Below are 23,209 nucleotides of genomic sequence, written 5' to 3' on the forward strand. Positions count from 1 at the left end.
TTTAGATATTGGAGGAGAGTGCCTGTTCAATTAGTTTTTGTCGGGTGGCGCAATACTTAAGCTCAATGGTTATCTCTCCAATAGCACTATTTCGAACGTTTTGGGTTTGATTCTTGCATATTGTATAAGGTATAAAATAATGCCAATTATCACATTTAATAAATCAAATCATAATTTTAAAATATTTATTTAGATCGTATAAAATAATGGTTGCCTTATTCTATCACTAAAATAAATTATTGTAGATATAAACTACACGTTGATACAACGCAATAACACAGCCTTCGCTTAACCACTTATTAATAATAATTAAAAGGTTATTTTCACTACTTTCCAGTACCTTTAAACGAACATAATAATGCTAGTCTCTAATTGAAAATTTGAATCATAATTATTTTTATCGCGATAGCATAAACCTTTGCTTCTAACATGTCTGATGCACGGCACACACCAAAGAACTTGGGAGAGATTTCGAACAATGCAGACGATTCTGAATCGCCTTTTTTTTCTATGTCCTTTATTTTGATGTTCTAAGTTGTTTGGTGCGTGCTATACATTTGTATTTACAATATTCTGGTATAATTGTTTCACAAAAACATCTATACAGATTTGTACAAAAACGGTAGCAACACAACAATCTTGAAACTGTGTGCTTGGAGGCTTCAGATCTCCTGTAAAATATATTTACAGGAGATGAGCTTGGTATCGGGTTTTATACGTAACAATCGTATCATAATTATCAAAGCAAGTAAGTCTATTTTCATTGAAGTGTTAGAAGGCAAATGTAACTTCATTTTGAAGTGAATATTTTTGGAATATGATGTCCAAAACTAGATTTAAATCTCATTTACATTTTGTAATTTCATAACCAATTTGATATGTTTACGAAAGAAGGAAAGTATGAAACCTAAAGTTAGCTCAATTAATTGCTAGTATTGTGTATGTTCCCTCGTTGAGTCATCACTGATGTAACTGCGATGTCGTATTGTGGCAGGCCTTTCTGATCCTTCTGTCTTTTCACTATCTCGGTACCCCAGACCCACTGGAAAGAGAAGAAAAGGGATTTATTAGATAAGTTTAAATTAGCAGTAGTAAATGGTGATCTTTTATTTCTGCCTCTGCTTTCTTCTTCTGATTAGAGAGACTGAGACATCAGTTTAGAATTCAGAAAACCGTTTTTAGTTGTATCTGATTATTTGTTTATCATTCTCTGTTGAAGGTAATAGTCCCGGTTCAAAAACTGGACCGAAAAAAATTAATGTATCAAGTATTTTGAATTATTAATCGGAATTAAAGGACACAAGACATAGAATGAGGTAGGTATATGTATTTCGATAGGAACAAAGTATGTGTTGTTTTACTATGGATGTATGACAAATAGGAAAAGCTTTCAAAACACATTATAGTCAAGTACTTGCTAATGAATGTTCTAATCAAATAAGTTAGTATCACGTGTTTGTTCTATTAAAACCTGTACATCATGTTAAACAAGCATTAAAATCACGGACACTACTACACCTAGTACACTACTATCTAGTGATAAGGCGATACGAACCGATAAGTCAGGGCCGTTCGCTGCATTGAATGATAAACTATTTATAAATGTTTGAACACTCTTCATGAAATTTTGATTCTGCTTTTGGTTTTAATTATATAATTATCGTATAAATTATGTTGGACTTTTGTATTCTATATAAGAATACACTAATTGTTGTTTCACAGGTTTCCGGTTTGGCTTTAGGCGCTCCATGTTTATACGGGACTAATATTGTAAATGGTGAAACGTGGGTATAGTATGTATGCATTTTCTTATGAGTTCAGGTATCACTTTCTTGCCAACAAGCTTGTAAGCTTGGCGAGTAAAATTATCTGTTACCACATAATAATATGTAAAAAATACTTTTATTTCAATAAAAAAAAACTGGTAAAACATTATTTGGGTCGCCTTCATCGCAAAAAGATGGCAAGTTAATTAAGACGCATTCTGGAAATTAATGAGCCTTATAATAAAGAGAAAGCATTTCCAGTTGGTCGAAATTTTGATAAAAATCTGATTATTGTGAGATGTTTATGAAGTTTTGAACTCAACATCATAATTATAAGTTTTTAGTGATTCATTATTTTATTCATAAACTGAATGATTACGTCATTATGAGACGATGAATGACTCCTGAAGACTTACAGTTATTATCTTTCATGCGGTTTCTTTGCATTACTTGTATTTTAATGAAACCGAAAAATTATTGAATCAATATTGATTAATTGACAATATATTAAATGCTTCTCGAAAATATGAGCAAAGTGAAAATCTATAGTAATGCAAATAATTTGCACGTAATTTTGATACTCAATCGCTCTTAAACTACTGGACGGATTTTGATGACACTTTTTGCACAGATAGTTTATGAAATAATTGTACCTTAGGATTTCCCGATAAATCTTTTCACGCCGATGAAGTTGCGGAGGACGTTAGTGTCTTCATAAAATTGTTAACCAAAAATGCTTGTATAAATACTAACCACGGCAATAGCGAAGAGAAGACCAAGGGTGTACCCGGCGAGGACGTCGGACCAGTGGTGCTTGAAGTCCGAGATCCTGGACAAAGCGCAGTACCAGCTCAGCATCACGGCTATGAACTGCAGCGTGTGGCGAAGAGTGCGGCTTCCGCGCCATTGCATACGGGATTCCAGGTACATCTGGAATTAAGGAAAATAGTGTTTTAAATATGGCATTTCTTTCTTTTTAGTCCATAAGCCGTGCCTCGGAGAGCTCGTAAGACTGTGGTTTAGATGTGGCCTTTTTTTCTTAGTCTATAAATTGTGTCTCGTAGTACTACGTAAAGTCGGACCTGCGTCTGACCTCTCACTGGTCGGGTTGATTATCCGTTCCATCAGATCATGAGAGTAAAGGAATAGAGAGTGTGCCTGTGTATTGTGTAAATACTTGGACACTATAAACAAAGACCTGCAGTTGATTTTGTACGCCATAGCTATACATATATCGGCTAGGAGGACATCATTATTGATTGATAGCAGGTTAAAATAATAATTCCTGTGCCAAAGATTTTTTTTTAATTAAAGCAACCTATGTCTGTCTATAATAGTTGAACTTTTCTACTAGCAAAATTTTCTAAAAATAGATCACGCGGAACAAACTTTGCAAACAGACAGCCTCGCATTTGAAATATTAATAGGAATCAATTGTAAACAGATTTTATGAGTGTTTGTTCTACGCACGGTATTCTGGCGTCGATGTCAATATTTATATTGTATACGTAATTATTTTACTATTTTTTCCTGTTAGAAGAGCTAGCAGTGTGACCTCACCGATGGCCAACTAGGACATTGATTACTTGCTAATGCAATAAAAAGTCCCTTCTGAATGAAGAACAACTTGTCATACTATGGATATAAAATCTATGAAAGTATGTATTTAGAAGTACATAAGTAAGTTAATCAGTTGTCTGGTGTCCATAATACCATGTTGGTATCAAATGACCGTGTATGAGTTGTCCCAATATTGTTTATATATTTATTTATAATTTTAAGACTATAGGTATGTTTAAAATTAAGGTATTAGAGCAGAGTTCGGACGTAGTAAAGTTTACTTTATTACGTTTTATATTAATTACTTTGCCAAAAGCGATTTCTTTTATACAGCAATTTATTTATGTTCAAAGTCTAACTTTCAATACCGGTGCCGGTAATAACGTATTTTAAAATAATGCTGACTATCTTTATTATATAAATAAAGACTAGAAATAGATTTCTTCTCAATCTTTTTCCTTAAATAATAAGGCTTATAGTTGCTAGATTATCAAACACGGAAAATGTCGTTAAGTCATTACCTTCGGGCGACTTGAACAACTTCAACAATAGGTAGGTGACCACTATACGATGAATGAATATTAATACAATAATAATCCCTGTATACTTACAGCTAAATACAGCATAGTAAAGGCAGCCCAGGCGGAGTGTCCGCTGAGGAAACTCTTGCGCATGTCCTCGAACTTGTCCGTCTCTGTCCCGGTGCACGTGTAATCGGTCGGTTTGATGTAGCGCCCTTGCCATTCGGTTTTAGAGCAGTCGATCGATGGCACGCAAATCTGGAAGAGTAAATTAATTAGTTAGTTAAGAAACGAAATATAGAAGAAAATGTAGAGTGGTCAAGTGCGAGTTGGACTCGCGCATGAAGGGTTCCGCATCACGTTTTTTCAACGTTTGTGAAAATTTCAACTGACTAACTATCACTATTCATGAGATACAGCTTGGTGATAGACGGATAGACAGCAAAGTCTCAGTAACAGGATCCCGTTTTTACTCTTTGTTTACGGAATCCTAAAATACAGTTTTCGAGAATTGTTACCTAAACTTCGCTCTTCTGTTTTACATTTGTATATTTTTTATTTTTGTACAAAATTGATTTCTTAAGGACTCTTATCCAATTGTGTTGTAATAATTACAAAATCTTTATAATCTGGTTTGAATTTGGGGCAAACGTTACATAGTTCTGTATTACGAAACTTATTAATTAGCAAATACCTAAGAACATCTACAAGTCCACTAGATTGTTCAACAAATTAGACTATCGATATTTCACCACAATTTAATAAGTCCTTAAGAAATTTATTTTGTAATCATATATTAAATAAAGTAGGACATTATATTTTTTGTGTAGTTTAGGCCTTAATGCATATCACTACCGAACACTAAGTCTTGGGTTTGATTCCCAGGTTGAGCAAAGTGCTGTTCTTAATTCTTTTGAATTTATATAAGAATATTTCTCAATAGTAGTCCAGAGTTTGGTAACGTGCCCGACATACCAATAGGCTCCCGAGTTACATGAACCCAAGATTAACAGGATATATTTCATACACCTCTGTTTACACTTCTGGGTCACAGTCGTGATGTTATGTATGTGTAAATCTTTATATATATAATTCTTCTGTAATTGTGTATGTCCCTGAACTTCTCTTAAACGACTGGACCGATTTTGATGAATTTTTTGTGTGTGTTCAAGGGGATCTGAGAATGATTTAGATTATTAAAAAAAGTTTAAAGTTCAAATTCAAAGACAGGACAACGTCTGTCGGGTCCGCTAGTGTACTATAATATTTCTAAAAGCAACATTTTCCAGTGTGTAACTTTACTGCAAGATAAACAGTGACGTCATGTTTTAGGAAGTCTTCCCTACTGATAGTGAGTAGACGTAAATCATAACATATCAACAGTTATCAGTTGAACTACCGTCATTTATACTTCTTCCTATTAATTGATTGAATAATTAACTAAGATGTTGCTTATCGCTACTCAATTATGTTTTAGGTATAATAATATGTTGCTACCTATTTGTCATTAGACAGACATATTATTATAGGTATATGTATTTACATATGACATGACATATATGTGTTTATTGCATCATAAAAACGGTGTTTTTACGTACATTGCCAATAGCTGAATGATTTATTGATTTGTAGGTATAGCAAAATCAACACTGTTTTTAACTACCAAGTTGCCGGGTGGATTAGTTTCTGGTCTCATTTAACCTAGGTTTAAGTCATAGGTACCAGGTATATGTTGCATAGACATTTTTTTTTTAAAGTTAAGATTGGGTGAAGAAAACAACGCACTGCACTAATGGAGTTGCATGCAACACATTTTTTTATACCAATCATAAGAATATGAAATAAAATATCTTCAAGGAATAGATATAACTTCCATAAGAGGAAATAAAACATTAAATATGTATAAAGTAAACTAAAACTAAAGTATAGAACTAAAAGAGTTCTTCAACTAACCTCAAAGAAATGCGGCCTAGGTCTTCCAATAGTGCTCTTAGCAATGTTAATGGCTAGTTCGACGAAGCAGCAGCCGATGCCGAAGGAAGCCAGCACGCAGTAGAAGCCACGCACCCAAGTAGGCACTCTTACACCGAGACACCGTTGAGTGTCGCGCTCCTTCCGGAGGACACACCATTCGCAAATGAGGAACTGTGAACAAAGAATTAGGAGATTAGGCTATAGTTATAACATTAATTTAACAACATAATATATGACGCTTAAAAACCGCAATTAATATGCATGAAGCCAGGGCAGTTCAGCTTTCGACCATGGCCAGTATCACCTGCGCCGAAAACCTAAAGTTTTCCAAGGTAAATTGAGTGTTTGCGTTAATTTCTGTAGTGTATTGTATAAGAAGCAAGAGATCGTTGTGGCGTTCTTTGGTCTGAGTCTAGTTTGGGAGAAAGTTGTGATTTTTTTATATATGTTTATTAAACGCGAATCATTTTTTGAGTGAACAACCAATGGTGTTTCTCGAATCTTTGGCCAGCATTTGTGTGTGAATGGCAATTTTTAAGACCAAGCCATTGGACCTGTTAGTACAAATAACGCGAAATGTAACCAGATTTGAAATAACTATTTGTAAATTACACAAATCCTATATTTTATTTAGTGATTAAATAAAAATCCACTACGTGGGGTGGCAAGGCAAGGTTGCTGATTACGTTAACCATTGCATCACAAGTAACACAAGTTTACTTGATAATAAACTATCTAATATCTATCAAGATAAAGACTGATTCATGTGCCATAAATTATCCGATAACCGGATAGCTAAAATTACGTATTACATACTAAGCGAAATTTTTCTTTTATGACTAATTATTTTTCGGACGAATGAGGCGCGGAATTGAGCCAGACAGACGATTACACATATTCTTTTTTTTGAACGAAAGATCACTTTTGATCCATGACTACCACTACTGGAGAATTTTGTCGATAGCTTCAAATTTTATTGGAAACTCCCTCGCGCCTGACCGAGGACCTAATTTCCTTTGGTATTTTGAAATGTCAAACGCTTATACCTACTGTAGAATATCGAGCTATTGGTGTTTTTCGTAACTGCTAACAGTGCTTGTTTACGAGTTTCACTCTTCATACCATATTATAAAATAAAGTACCCTGGCCACGTTTGTTTGTCTGCCTTTTCGCGTTAGTGCAAGTCCCAAAAAAGGTATAGTATAAGCAGGGGGGTTCCACTCCGCAGAGTAGGTATGATCGGCCGCCGGGCCGCATATGCGGCCTATCTCAGTAGGTTGCCACCTGGCGCGCTCGCTGACCGCGTCGCGCGATTTAGTGCTAGCTACACTTATCTATTTTCTTAATCTGTTTTCTGTTTAAATAAAAAAAATAAAACTAAACAACAAAAATCCCGTAAAAAAGCTAAAAGATGCTGTAGTGTTTATGTGTGAACAAAGACAATACGGAATCGAAAATATCATAATAATATAATAAATATATAAATATCATTTTTTAATATCGTCGGCGCAATCCACGGAATACCTATTAAAAAAGTGGCGGCGGCCAATCGTTCGTTCTATTCGCTTCTTTGATTTTACCTATAGTAAAGTTATGTTGCGTGTTAGTAAAGCTACCTATATTTATTTAATGGCCAGACAGCAATACAATTATAATTTTATTTTATAATGGTTAATGGGTTTTTCAGACACTATTAGGAACAGATTAACATGTTTTGAAGTATTGTATTTGCATAGGTACACACTGTTCTCTTTATTGATTTATTTTAATATTTATATCGACTAGTGATAACCCTGTGTTCCGGCGGTGAAACCGGAGACGCGCGGCGATACCCAATGGACTATGAACGCTCGCGCAGCGCGATAAGTTTCAATTTCGTGTGGCAGTCGTTAGTGTAGGTAATTTTTTATGCCTAAACTTCACTTTTGTTCGGAAGTGGACCTTCTGTACGGTAGTACTATTACTTATTCTGTGGTATAAGTGTATAATTTGTGATAGTTTCGAGAGAAAACTTTTTAACTCAGGCGAAGCCGAGGCCTGTAGTTTTAATATAATTTGCTTGTAATAGCGAATCATTGGACCGTAGCCACTATCAGTATTCATTAACAATGGTGATGTATAAATAGAAATAAACACGATCATGGCTATTAGTTTCCATTGTTTCGTTATATTTATGGGTTTTTACAGAAAAACTGTTTATAATGGTACCAATTGATTAAGACTACATCGATTGAATGAAAGTAATTTTACGCAACGTGAAATGACGATAAAACAAATATTTAAATTGCAAATCTAATATTGATAAATGATATCTAAAAATTAAAAAAAGTGAATTAGAAATTACTTTAGATCGTATTTCATTCATTTCAATTCTTTAAATGAGAATAGCTTCCAAACTCCAAAATAAAATTATTAAAATTTCACTAACAATCTTATAAAGAAAAAATCTAATAAATTTAACGTATCCTCGGATTTATCCGATGTGAAAATGATCACGTGTGTAAAGTCACGTTGTTCTATGTGAAGTGTTCACACGAGGTGGAAATAATTGAATGTTGTGTTAGTTAAATGATCTATGAAAACGAATGAAAACTGATTAACTTGTCGATGTAAATTATATTGTTACTTCAAGCATTTTTTGTACTAGTTTCTACCCGCGACTTTGGCTGCCATTTTGCGAAATAATAAATATACTATCTATACACTATGACCAAAAACTATTAATGTAACAAAATTAAACACAATGCTTTTAGTAATTTTTGCGTGATAAAGTAACAAACATACATACATACACTAACGTTTCGTTAGTTTGTTTCAATTCCTTCATACATTTTTTAAGTAACCGCTAAAGTTATTGTCTTTTTCTTGTCATTTCTATAGTAAAGGCAAATTTGTTTCTTCATAAAACCATCAGTAAATTCGTGAAGAAATCTATTTGACTATTACTTTTACTTTACTCCTATACTTTGGCTGTTACTTTTGATAATTATAATCTTCCACATTTAACTGCACGTTTGGCGCTGTGGTTTAAGCGGTCACCTCGCCGCAACAACCGTAGCGCCGCGTGTGGTGGGTTCGAATCCCACCCGGGACAAATCTTTGTGTGATGAGCACGAGTATTTGTTCTGAGCCTGGATGTTAATGTATCTATATAAGTATGTATTTAGAAGTATATAAGTATGTTTATCAGTTATTTGGTTACCATAGTACAAGCTCTGCTTAGTTTGGAATCAAATGACCGTGTGTGAGTTGTCCAACAATATTTATTTATTTTATTTATTTATTTATAAGGTTTTGTGTGTACAGTTTCAATTAGTTCTATGACGAATGGAAACAATAACATAGTAATGGAATGTTTCAAATAAACATGTTTTAGTCGCGGTGCGTTGTTCTTGTTCTTCAGTTACAAAAAGTCATTGTATTATTTTAAATATTGTTTATCTCATTGTACAACAGCTGTTTTATGCTTAATAATAAATTATATTTATAATATTATATAAATACATCGTTGCCACTGCCTACGAAACTGCCGAAACACATGCCGAAAATTCGGAATGTTATCGAGAATACTCAATTTACTTTAAAGCCCTTCTCCCATTACGATACGCCCGCGCGACTCTAGTCTCGGAGACTAGTCACCACGAAGTATCTCACATACATTTGTATGGAGACTCTCACATTACGATACTGGTAGTCTCCATACAAATGTATATGTGAGATACTTCGTGGCGACTAGTCTCCGAGACTAGAGTCGCGCGGGCGTATCGTAATGGGAGAAGGGCTTAAATCGAAACCGTGACATCACTATACCGCACAAATTGCATTAAGTAAACGGAGACAAAAAAAATATATCTATAATATGTATCCATAACACAATAGTTTCATATATTGAATTTGAGCTACAATCTACCTACTAACTACTAATACAGTTATAATCAGAATATACATAATTTATTGTGTAACCATCATACAAAACTTTAAATTAAATGCTAGTCACAAATACCTACTGGTACGGCTATTAACCACAAACTAACAATAAATAGAATAGTTTTCCGTCAACAAGAGAATTACAAATTGTATGTAATTATTTTAAATGGCAGCTGCCATGAGTCCACGTGTAAAATTCGCAATCAGCTGACTTTGTTTACATAGAAGAAAATTTGATATGAGTTCCTAAATTGGCGTTTTTGATCTCTGCCTACCCCTGTGGGAAAATGGCGTAATTTTATGTGTGTATGTATTACTAAAGTAATTGGCTTTCATCCAAGATAAGGTATACTAGAGTCCATTGGTTGCAGAAATTGTTATTATTTATAATTCGAACTTGGAAACACTATAAAAAGCGTTTCAGCAAATATTTTCGAAATCTGTGGAATGATTTCAGAGGTTGGTCACATCTAATGCTTCTGCCATCTACAAATGTTGCGACCAAGGCTCTCTATTAAGTTATCAGACTATTCCATGACAGTATATAGTTAATAAATACTACACCTAATACAAATCATCATCACACCTAACTACCCGAGGCAATCCCTACAGTCACAACACAATAGCACAGAGTAACATTCCACATTCGCAGTACATTATCCACTTAGTGCAATAATGTGGCACAGTGCACGTTATTAGACGACAATGGACACAATACATGACGATACAGTCGCTCTGAATTGCACTCCGGAACTACGGCAGACAAGAAAATTGTGTCAATTCCTTTCAATTGGTGAATAGAGGCTGAGGAATTTTGAAATTATAGGCCTAATAGGAGTTTTTGAAGACAGTTTAGTACTATGTTTTAAACTAATTATCGTGAAGATATAGAAAAGTTACGCAGAACTAAAACAGGTTGTTGTGATTGACCCAATGTTTGTTCGAACATGGAATTGAACCTTTACTACTAGGCCTACCTATGTACGTCGGTACCACAATGCTATACAGTGGGTACTATCGAGTATCGAGAGTTTGACTTAAAAAATCTACTGCAAAAAATAGTTCCTACAGCGCCCGATAGATGCGTCAACTCGTTTTTCATACATTTTTTTGTCAGCTAGCCAGTTTTCAATTTTCGATAGTGGTAAAGAATCGCGCTATAGGTACTAGAATTTTATTTTAAATTTTAAAAGGCTTCTACATTATACATACACGTATAAAATCACGCCTTTTTCCCAATGATACGGAATGTTTATCTTACTAGACGAAACTTTTCCTCTCCGTCTACAAATTATTAATACATAGACTTGATAATAAAGAAAATAATAAAGTCCACAATACATGTGAATGTCTCACGTTATTTCAATAATAAATCATTATCACATCATGTATTCATTGAATGATACAACCTCTTAATTAAACATAAATAATTACATTTAATATCTAATATAAAGTTATCTATATACTTCTCTTTTGTTATATCATCAAGAATGTTATCTTAAGAGGCAAGCAGAAGTGTGTGGTCGATATTTCATCATCGTGTTTTGTTTTGGCCCGCTGTAATATTACAGATAGGCCTATTGTCATAATTTGGGTATGTTGCCAAAATTTGGCCTTATTTTAGCTCGCTTAATTTAAAGTTCTATCCTATAATATTAGTCAAACAGAATTCAAGATATTGTAGTTTGGATAAGGCTAGATTTGGGATTGAGGTACCCATTTTGAGCTACTATCAATCTTTTTTTTTGTTCAGAAAGCTTTTTGGGATCCATAAACTATAAATGTAGAAAAATTTCAAAAAAAATACTGAGTACGACATCATTTATTGATAGTCGCATTTACACAAACATTTCCAACATAAAAGGCCTGAATTTTAGTAGGAAAAACATTTAAAATCCATCTCAAATAATGTTTTATATTAGAGCAGACTAGTTTTTCTAGTTACCTCATAATCTTACAAGTCATTAAGCAAGTGTATATAGTAGTGCGATTCTTTGCTACTATCGATTGTCGGCAACCGGCTAGCTATCACGAAATGTTGCAAAATAATCTGATCAGCGCCTCTAGCGGACGCCGAAGGAACTATATTTTAAATGTCAAACTCTCGATAGTATTGTCCGTAGAGAATCGCGCCTCCGTTCAATTTGACACATAACTACTATTTATTTATCCTCAACATTTTCCTTAAAGTATGCAACACGTATTGGCGTATGCAACATTGAAAAGTGCATATAAATAGAGCATTTTCATTCCGGTTTTCATATGCCAACGGATTGCTAAAGAACGAGATTTTTAATTACAATTTTGTTTTACTTCTAAATGAGTACTTGTGTCATTACTGTTACCATGTTTTAGATTCCATTCCCGGATCGGGAAAAGAATTATTGCGCATTTCTAATTTATAATACTAAATTACTAAACGAGCCTCAAACGTGATGCTAGAGCTCTCTGGAGTTTGTTAACGTGCCCGATATTTGAGCAAGACGTGGGAGCCGAATCTCATGTTCAAGCAAGCATTACGTGGGATTAACATTGCAGAAGGCAAAACGTGAGTGTATTTCATACACATATACCACATCTTTGGGTATAAAAGACGTGATTAATTATCAAACATAGCAACAGAAGAAAGGCCGCAAGCAGCAAGCGACCGAGGGGACTGAAAGTCTAGGGGAGAGGCCTTTGCTCAGCTGTGGGATACAGAAACAGGCTAGATAAAAAAAAAGGTTTTTAATACTCACAGCTATCGCAGGTGGTAATAAACCGACAAGCCTGAGCATCAACACGGTCACTGTGTCGGAATGGTATGGATACATGAGCGATTCGTCGCCGCAGAAGAATCCTCTCTGGAAAGGCTCCCATGCCAAGTTTGTAGCCAGGATTCCTAGGATTACTGTAACAAAGAAATATTGGGTATTAGTGATAAGTTTTTTACTCTTACAATGTAGGTTTTTAAAGGCTGTAGCCTCAAGCCGAAATGGCAAGTAGTATAGGATAAAATAAAAGATCAGGTTAATTTTTCGTATAATACTAGGCAATGGTTTCAATGACTCGTTTTGGTGTTTTTGTTTGTCATGATACTCATAATATAGGTTTAAAGGTGTATAATAGTGGAGAGGTTTACTATCACATAAATAATTTATAAATAAGACTTTCATTTACTTATGTATGCTTTGATTTGATTCAACATTTGAATAGTACCAGTGCAGCAGTGGTAGCGTAGCAACAACCATTTTTTTTTAAATAAAAAATACGCTTGTTGATTACTATCGTTCATATTTAAAACTACATCTAAGAAAACCGGATAAACGGGTCTTGATATTTATACAACTTAATCAAATTTAATTTAACTCAAATTGCACGCAAGTCTACCAAGTATTAAGTGGTCTTGAAAATGCGTGGTCACAATGAAAAATCACAAATAAAACTGGATTAATTTTTGCATTGTCATTAAATTGACATATCTTACATACTTATGATATAACTGCTTGATTAATAAAAACTAGTTACTGCCCGATTAACATAAAGGACTCGTAATGACTCGTTTGCAAACAAACCTTTTAATGTAAGGTAAAGTCAGATCAATAAGAATTTAATTGTTATTTAACTTAATAATGTTACAGTTAACAGTAATAGTTATTTAATTAAAGCTTAAGAAAATATTTCTGATAAAATAATTAGATTTTATTTTTATGTTTTTGGGATGTCTCCCATTCCATTCCAGAAAGGAATTTATAGTTGAAAGAAGTAGGAAGAAACACAATTTCTAATGGTTTTCTATTTAAGTATATTTATTTTTCAAATACTTGAATTAATTCAGAAATTCCCAGGATATATAAGTCAGTTTACGATAAAACAAAGGTTTTCTTTACATAATATTAATACAGCTGTATTTTCAAACTTTACGTCATATATAACACATATTGTGACAAAATAAATATAATGACTATTCCATAAATACGTAGTTTTACATACTTCTATTATCTTCAACTAATTATCTCCATATTTAGCAGTAGTTTAATACAAATAGTTAATTAACTCGTTTTTGAAACGTGTTATGTATATAACAAGTTTTAGGCACATAGCAGCTTTGTAGGGTTGCGTAGCCAAAGGGTAAAAATAGACCCATATTACTGATTCTTTGTTGTCTGTCTGTCTGTTATCAGGCTGTATCTTTTGAACCGTAATTGTCAGACAATTGAAATTCTCATATTTTTATTTTTGTTGCAGACATAATAAATGAATAGGTACTAAAAACAGAATAAAATAAATATTTAAGACGACTTCCATGGAGAAAACGTAATATGGCGAAAATATTTTTTATAAATAATGGTGCGGAACCATTTGTGCGCAAGTCCAGTTCGCACTTGGCTGGTATTTCAATTTATAATCTCAGTCTGTTATCTTTCAGTTTAACCTGTTTGAAGAATTAGCAGTTTTTTAATCACTTTTTATATGTAGATACGACTAATATAACGATTCTTATATTCAAATATTAGCAACGAATACACATTCCGTAAGTGTTACTTGCCTTTTTATAAAGCCAAACAGAAATAAGAGAACTGAATTTGTCAATGTGTTTCAATAAACGTACATATATTATGTTAATCAGTTTTCAAGTTACCATAGTACAAGGTCTGCTTAGTTCAGTATCAGTGGCGGGATTCTATTCACTATCGAGCGTTTGACATTCTAAATCTACTGCAAGATTTGTTCCTACGGCGCCCGCTAGAGGCGCTGATCATTCATCATCATATTTTCATACAAAATTCTACTACCGGTTATCGATAGCGGTTAAAAATCGCGCGTATGTGAGTTATCCAAATAAATATTAATTAGATATTTATTTATTTCTAAATAATTATTTCCACACAATTCAGTGTCATTATTTTCATTATTTAATGTATCTAAATAATATATAAATCCCAAGTGGTAATTACGCAATACGATAATAATAATTAACTTCAGTAATTATCATTCCATAAAAACATATTGTCTTACAAGAGTCTACTTAGACAAGTCTAATCCCTGAAATGCAGTTGTCTTCTATTTACACTTGCAGCACTTTAGTTAATCCTTTTATCTCGTGTATGTAACATACTAGCTGACCCGCGCAACTTCGCTTGCGTCACATAAGAGAGAATGGCTCATTATTTTCCCCATTTTTGTAACGTTTTTTACTGGTACTCCGCCCCTATTTGTCGTAGCGTGATGATATATAGCCTATAGCCTTTCTCGATAAATGGGCAATCTAACACTGAAAGAATTTTTCAAATCGGACCAGTAGTTCCTGAGATTAACGCGTTCAAACAAACAAACAAACTCTTCAGCTTTATAATATTAGTATAGATTTCCATAGATACAAGTAATTTATATAATCTGTGCAATCTCGAGAGTTTTGACACACATCATTATGTAATCAAGGACGAAATTGCAGTGTGGTTTATTGTTTAATTACTTTGCTAAAAGATTAGTATCATAATTTTATGCAGTTTCCAAGGAGATGTTATCGTTCTTTCTCTACTTAATATTTGGAACAGTTATCAAAGTTAACAGTTACCAGTGCGGTGGAAGTTCGTGGGTTCGATTCCCAAGTGAATTACAAATACTTGTTTCTTGTCTAGTTTTATATTTTTTTATATTTTACTAGCTGACCTGCTAGCTCCGCTCACGCTTTCTTGTTTTTATTTAATACCGCGCATTTTACCAGACTTCCAGAAATAATTCAAGACCAAAAATAGCCAAATCGGTCCAGCCGTTCTCAAGTATTAGCGAGACTAACGAACAGCAATTCATTTTTACATATTATATAGATATATTTTAAATGACAACTCCCGCCCTAAGAATTGCTTTGATGTTTGGAAATATCTCCGCGACACAAGAGCAATTCAGCTGTTTTTTTAGAAAAATATACACAATCATGTCTCAAAAATATTGTTGGAACCAATAAATAAAATATTTTTATAAATACAGGTCCTCAGTTTTAGATACCTCATTCCAATTTACCTAATTAATTTTGAATAATTCATAGGGCCACTTTTTTCAGGCTAATTATACGTAAGCTGTAACTTCTAATAGATACGCTATCAAACACTATAAGTTTTGAAACAGGCTTTTAATAGCGCAAATTCTGTTCATATTTTTTTTGGTACACGAAATACATTGAATGTAACCTAGTAGGAGACGGGTCATTAACCTGTCGCAAAGTGTCACTTTATCAATTATTACAATGTTCTGACACTATTTAGTGACATTATTTAAACCTTTGTGATAAGTTACCTTATAAAACAAAATAAAATAATGCCACCAAAAACATTCTGTAAAAACCTCAAGTCTCGCAGCTCAGTCTTTCTGGCGTAAAAAGTGGTGAGATCTATATAATACCAAGTCGATTAATCTATTTCGTCTCTACTTAAAGGACCTGCTGTCTTAAGTTATAACATATGTTATTATCACGCCAGTATTAAAAATATTTTACGTTTAAAACAAATAGATCGACCTGGCCATCGCATGATTTGTATGTATTACACTACACAGCACGACGAGAAGTTAAATGCTCCCGAAATTTTAATGGCGAATTTGTGTTTTCATGCGATGACCAAGTCGATCTATTTGTTTTAAACGTAAAATATTTTTAATACTGGCGTGATAATAACATATGTTATAACTTAAGACAGCAGGTCCTTTAAGTAGAGACGAAATAGATTAATCGACTTGGTATTATATAGATCTCACCACTTTTTACGCCAGAAAGACTGAGCTGCGAGACTTGAGGTTTTTACAGAATGTTTTTGGTGGCATCTCACTTCTTTTTGTAGAACGAACATAAGTCCAATTTGTATGGAAATACGTTTTTTCTTATAATTCAACATATTTTCCTATGGGAATGTCGTTTAGTTTCATGGGCTAAACACCCTTAGCCACCCTATATCCCGTCCCGTTATGCCTCATATAGTAGGTACCTATCTACACCTATTATTTATTATTTTCTACAGTAATAATGATTCATTAACTGCAAATGTAACTTTGTATAATCTTATACATTTATAAGAGATTAGAAAGTTATTGTTGCAGTTAGTGTATTTAAAAAACTAAACCGAAAATAGAATCGAATTTTTAATCTCGAGTAAATATTTCAAGCCAGACTCGACAATAGATACTCAATCTTTTTTAAATTAATCAAACTTGTTTTTAAATTAATAAATTTATCTATAAATATATAAAACTCAAAGGTGTTTGACTGACCAAGATTTTAGACCGATCGGGCTGAGACTTTGCATGCAAAGAGCTACAATGACGTTAGTATCCCCTAAGAAAGGATTTTAATAGATATCATCCCTCAAGGGATAAAATAGGGAATGAAAATTTGTATAGAACTTTGTAAATTTTGAACCGATTGGACTGAGTCTCGCATGCATAAAGCTACTATGACGTAGGTGTCCGCAAAGAAAGGATTTTAACAAATTTCACCTTTAAGGGGATAAAATAGGTGTGAAAGTTGTAGAAATCTTTTAGGATTTTCGACTGATTGAACTGAAATTAATCTAGATCCCCACATAGGATACTTTTAACTACGGCAAAACCTTTTGACTCCGACAAAGTCGCGGGTGGAATATAGTAATATACTTATTATTAGTGTTCTTTCTTTCATCGTGGTATTTTCGACCAATTTGGTATATTTATTTTTTAGATTTTGGTACTTAAAGAGATGTCCAATCGTGTGATTTTCGTAATCTTTACATAATACATACAAGGGACACGAGAAGGGTCTGTTCAACCCAGGCAACTGAACAACCTTTCTCTAGGAACATAAGTCCAATTTGTATGGAAACACGTTTTTTTCCATAATTCAACATCTTTTCCTATGAATGTTGTTCAGTTTCATGGGCTAAACACCCTTAAGTTATGCCTCATATAGTAGGTACCCATCTAGACCTATTATTATTATTATTTTCTATTACTACAGTGATAATGATTTGCTAACTGCAAATGTAACCTTGTAATCCTATACATTTATATCGGATTACAAAGTTATTTATGCAGTTAATATATTTAGAAAACTGGACCGAAATTAGAAAATATTTGAATTTTCCCATGATTAAGACACTAAACCCTATTTGTATTCTAAATTTGAAGCTTCTAAGTCTGCTAGAAGTACCTTATACTTTTGATGATCGGTGAGTCAGTGAGTCAGTGAGTCAGTGAATCAGTGAGTGACAAAATTCAGAAACTTTAACAAGTTGTTATTCTTAAACTACTGGTTCAAATTGACTGAAATTTTAAATATACCGTGTTTATACAATGACTAATTAGTTGCTGCAAATTCAGGCTTCTTGTTTTATCCACAACGAAATTATAGGGGTGTCAAAAATAGCCCGAATTGCTTCGAGAAAAGGATGGTACGGCCGTGCCGCTTTTTTTTGCTCGACTTGCGGGGGCACTTCCGTGCCCCCAGACATTTTGTTTACCAATTAACACCTGTAAGAAAATAAATAATTTATTATTATGATCATATCATAAACCTATTTATAGTTTTGCTACATTTATAGATATAGGTAGATATCATTTTTAATTTGTCCATGTTTTATCATTAAGTACCAATTATAAACTGATATTATTTTCTAACAAATAAATGTACTTATTCTATGAAATAGAGGCCGGACCTCTTGTCATAAACTAATTACATAATAAAACAAGGGGCTACTATTGGGAACATCCTAATAGATATAAGAAAAATCTAATATCTCTCTCTTAGTTCGACCTGGGAATCGAACCCACTGGTATTCTTCACAGCCACCGAGACCACAAAACATGAACTTCAATACAATCTTTAATGTTCAACGTTATCTTCTGATTAAATTCAATATGAAATCATAACAAACACTGATTAGCGGATTTCATTGCACTGTAAATCTTTGATTAGTGAATTTTATGAGGTGATGATGAAACTGAAGATGTATAGCATTAGCATTATTAGCATGCTTAAGGAGTCCTTGTCATCATTAACCCCTGGTTTCTGAGGTACATTTATTTTAGCGTTAGTTTATCTATTCAATAGCGTTTTTTTGTATGAGTTTTAACGCTATTGAATAGATAAACGGCCGCCAAATGTACATCAGAAACCGGAAGTAAGGACACTTTTACAACGGACACAAAGTACAACTAGTCCTGAAACAATTATTTATGGATCGCGCAAATGATTGTTCCGTGTGGGAATTGAACCCACGACCTCCAGACGCAATGGTAGCAGCGCGGGGTCCACTGCGCCACAGAGGCAGTCACTTACATCTTTTCTTTTAATTTTTACTTTAAGATAGTATTAAGTCTGCTCATCATTGGCATCGGCACATAAAGGATCCTTAAAAGGCATCCCTAGAAGCCAGCGCCCACTGTCGGAACTTATACCATGGCATCCTTAAAATCACTTCAATATGCCTAACGCCATTACAGCATTTCCATACTTTTAGCCATTGTAATTTCACAGAATATTGCACGTTTAACTACTTTATTACAACAATGTAAGTTTGCTAGCAAGAGATTTATCTTTAATGGAAAATTAAAGACAGTTTTTCTGAAAATTTTCTTACAATTCAATACAGTGTTAAGTTTTTCACATATGAGAACTCCAGTGATTATAAACCGTGACGGTTTATAATCACGTGTTACTCCAAACAAGTTTATTAAAACCTGAACTGTTAAATAGATTTATATAAAGTAAGTCTAATTATTTAACTACTATTACAAGCGTTACTTGTTAGTTTAATGTAACGTAAATCTTGTTATCTGTGTTACCTAAATCTGCTGAAGTAGTATTCTTCAGAAAAATATGCCTGCTGTATACTTTCGTACTAATATTATAGAGGCGAAAGTCTATTAGTTTGTTGTGTGTTTGCAACATAAATGCTAAACCGATTTGGATAAAATTTTGTAGTGAGATAGATAAAAAAATAAGTGCAAATATAGGGTTTACGTAATACTAATGATTAGTCTAATTATAATATGAATGTAATTAGGCAGCGGAGTGCGCGGGTCAGCTAGTAATTGTATGAGTAAACCAATATTTTTAAATGAGTTTTTCCTTAACAATATGAACTAAATGAATACACATAATAATTGAAAAAATTGATCGAATTGTTTCCAATATCCTGACAAAGTAACATGACAGTTTCTTAAAAACACGTATGAAAAGATGTATATATAAAATATTATGATTACAATAGATCTACTACTAAGAAAATAGGAGTTAAATTGTTTTTTGAACACTGGATTACTCAATGCTTTTATAAATAATGTCAAATGACTAATTATCAAAGTACTTACATCCAATTAAAAGAAATCCGTCGACCACCACTCTCTTCATAATATGAATTGATTCATCGTCTCTCGACATCTTCACTATTATTTCAAATCGACTGGCAAACACACTTTAAATAACCGCTTTAGTTGAGAAATCAACCGATAGATATTAAATTATGTTTCAAAAATATCAAATTTTCTTTGAAAATTGTACTTTGGTGATTAATTTATTTAGTTTTCGATGTTTACGTATATTATTCGTGTTTCGCCACACGACTGTCGCGCAGTGCGGCGTCGTGCCTACTATAGTGACGGTCAGTTCCCTCGCCTTATATACCGGCCGTTATCACACTGATAACGGCATTGAAATAAGTTTAGGGCCTGAAAATTATCCTGTAATCCTGTTTCTTTTTATATTTTGTTGTTATTTAATGAAAATATATAAAATTGTTTTTATAAACTAGCAGATACGCATCCGATATTTGACCACGGGGTCTTCCTTCAAAGATTTCTATGAGAAAAGTTATTTAAATTAGTTAGCTAAGCGGTTTTATTGTAAAGCGTTACATTACATACGGATTTCGAGGTTTTAATGATAAGTATTGATTAGTATTTAGTATTGTCACTATATTCCATAATTATTGTGTCAGTTTTGATTTAAGCGTAATCAGTTCAACTGTTTAAGATTTATAATAGTTTTTAAACGACGAAGTTTGAGAAATTACATCTTGCAGCTCTTAACAAATCTAAATAATAACCCTCCTTTGTGTTGTGCAGTCGGGTAATAAAATATATTGTATATTAGCTACGCAAATTAAAATTGAATTCGTTATTTTGGTCCATTTTTTAATTGGTTTATTAGTTTTTTAATTGGTTTAGTTATTATTAGTAGTTCGTATAATTATAAATATCTTTGACTCTGTAAATGCCAATATAATATGAATCAAAATAATGAATTAGTTTATTCCGTTTTTCTCAAACGACATGTTATTTTTCTTACTGTGTCATCTATTCAATGCTTTAACTTCCAAATAATTTCATAAAGTTTAGGAAAACTGACATCCGACCTTTACAAGGAACTTTCAATAAAAGGTTTTTTAACGTAAAATGTGTCATACGTGCGTCACTACATATAGTTATTTAGTGACGTATTTATTCGATTTCATACTCTTATTTAAGTCTATTTATATCTATTCATAAATAAAGTTTCATTTTTCCCGGAAGGACAACTAGTACAAAAATATCTTGATACAAAATTAGCTAACGTAGGTATGTTACTTTGTACGTCACGATGATAACTTTAATAAATACATAGACTTATGTAGGTTTCTAATAATATACATAATGTCACGCCTTTTTCCCATAAGGGTAGGCCAAGCACGCCACTTGGAACGATCTTTACAAACTTCCCTTGCCACATTCACATCTATACATGTTGTAATACAGGACCGCCAGTTACGAATACTACGAACCTTATAATATTTATATAAGAGCAGATATAACTGCTCTGTAGAGATGGCTAGCTAGTATTTTTAAGACTATATATCAGCCTAGCCTTTCTTCCGACTATGTTGGGGTCGGCTGCCAGTCTCACTGTATGCAGCTGAATACCAGTGTTTTACATGGAGCGACTGCCTATCGGATCACCACAGCCAAGTTACCTGGGTTATAACACGATAAGTACCCTGTAAGACTGGTTGTCAGACTTTCAAGCTTCTGACTACTGTTAACGTTACTTTTCTTTTCAAACTGTTTTACTCAATTCGTTTTGACTAACGTGTTTTCCATTGTTTTATTCGGATGGAATAATTTCAAAGAATTATTTTATTTGGTCATTATATTTTCAATAACTGATTGTTATTTCAAATATGATTTCATTATTTTCGATGGAAAGGTTAGCGACGTAATTTTGGGTAAATTTTCCATTCCATTACTACTGCTAGTGCATGTATTTAGTGTATGAATTAACTTTTAATATGAAAATTTTACGTACGTAACATTTAGTTAATTTGCGAGTTTCACGAGGGATTTTTGTTTCAACATGGTTGCTTAGCAGTCGAAAAGATACGACTTTAAAATATTTCTTGATATATTTTACTAGAAACTGTGTTATTGGCGGAATAAGACATAAATCCAGGATCGCCACAAATTTTTTTTTTAATATATCATGAAAATAATAATGTGTGTATAGGCAGGGTTTTGCAACATGATATAAGTATTGTTTTACCGGCAAATCTGTATTTATATGGCCATGAAAAGGGCAGAGAAAGGGTGAGGCAGACACTACGTACGATGAAAACGCCCAGTATAGATAAAGGTGCGGTTACTAATACTTTTAGCTAGCGAAGGAGTGGTACAATCTGATTTAGTTACATACATACATTACATAATATCAAGTCTCTTATATCTGAAGGTGTGGAAACTAAGGGTGAGGTTTTGCAAAATACACTCAGATTTCGCCAATAATCATGTAAGTAAGTATCATGTAGTAGGAGGCGAACTAGTGTTATGTTACCGTACCCAGGACTGCTAATGAGAAATATTCTAATATAAATTAGTAACGACCAACAACACTGTGCCCGACCGGGAAGAGTCAATCACCAAGCGAAAACACGAAATAATCGTAAAATTTGAAACAAACTAAAGTGTGTTAGGTAACAGACGAAGCAATCTTGATAATTAAATAAATTACAAAATAACACATAAAATTAATATACTTATTGACTTTTAAGTGACTTATAGAAATTTTCCACAGAACTTAATTAAAAACCTGTCTATAGCCGAATATCCACAAAATCCACAGTCCGATAAAAAAATTGAGAGACTTGGTATGCACCATTTATCTACCTAGATTATAATCAGTAATAGGCATTTTTTGGTTTCTGCCTACTTCTATGGCGAAAAGGCGCGATTTTATTTATGGTGGTAAAAGTTCGAAATAAAAGAACGTTCGGACTTCTACCATTGAGAGTTGGTAAATCTTAGGTTTTACTGGAAAATCTTAGGATTTACCACAGTTCGGGCTTTTACATATATATGTAATACACATAATTATGTGTAGTTTTACATATATTGTAATTGTAAAATAAAGCCGTATCATACCACCATCAACTACATAGGCTTCGAGTCACTGATGCTCGAAATTCTTTATGTTGGATACATCCACTA

The 23,209-nt window shown here is 33.3% G+C and overlaps 1 protein-coding gene across 1 annotated transcript; it reads right to left on the reverse strand.

Annotated features, from left to right (window-relative positions):
- LOC142979707 (putative phosphatidate phosphatase) lies at positions 1-20,332 on the reverse strand. The gene is made up of 6 exons (XM_076124798.1): positions 20,066-20,332; positions 12,487-12,638; positions 5,801-5,992; positions 3,938-4,105; positions 2,520-2,696; positions 1-1,042 (listed from the first exon to the last, which is right to left on the reverse strand). The coding sequence occupies exons 1-6, from the start codon at positions 20,133-20,135 to the stop codon at positions 923-925; spliced, it is 879 nt and encodes a 292-aa protein (XP_075980913.1). The 5' UTR covers positions 20,136-20,332; the 3' UTR covers positions 1-922.
- Between the last annotated feature and the right edge of the window lie 2,877 nt (positions 20,333-23,209).

Source organism: Anticarsia gemmatalis, chromosome 17 (genome assembly GCF_050436995.1).
Source record: "Anticarsia gemmatalis isolate Benzon Research Colony breed Stoneville strain chromosome 17, ilAntGemm2 primary, whole genome shotgun sequence".
NCBI lineage: Eukaryota > Metazoa > Arthropoda > Insecta > Lepidoptera > Erebidae > Anticarsia > Anticarsia gemmatalis.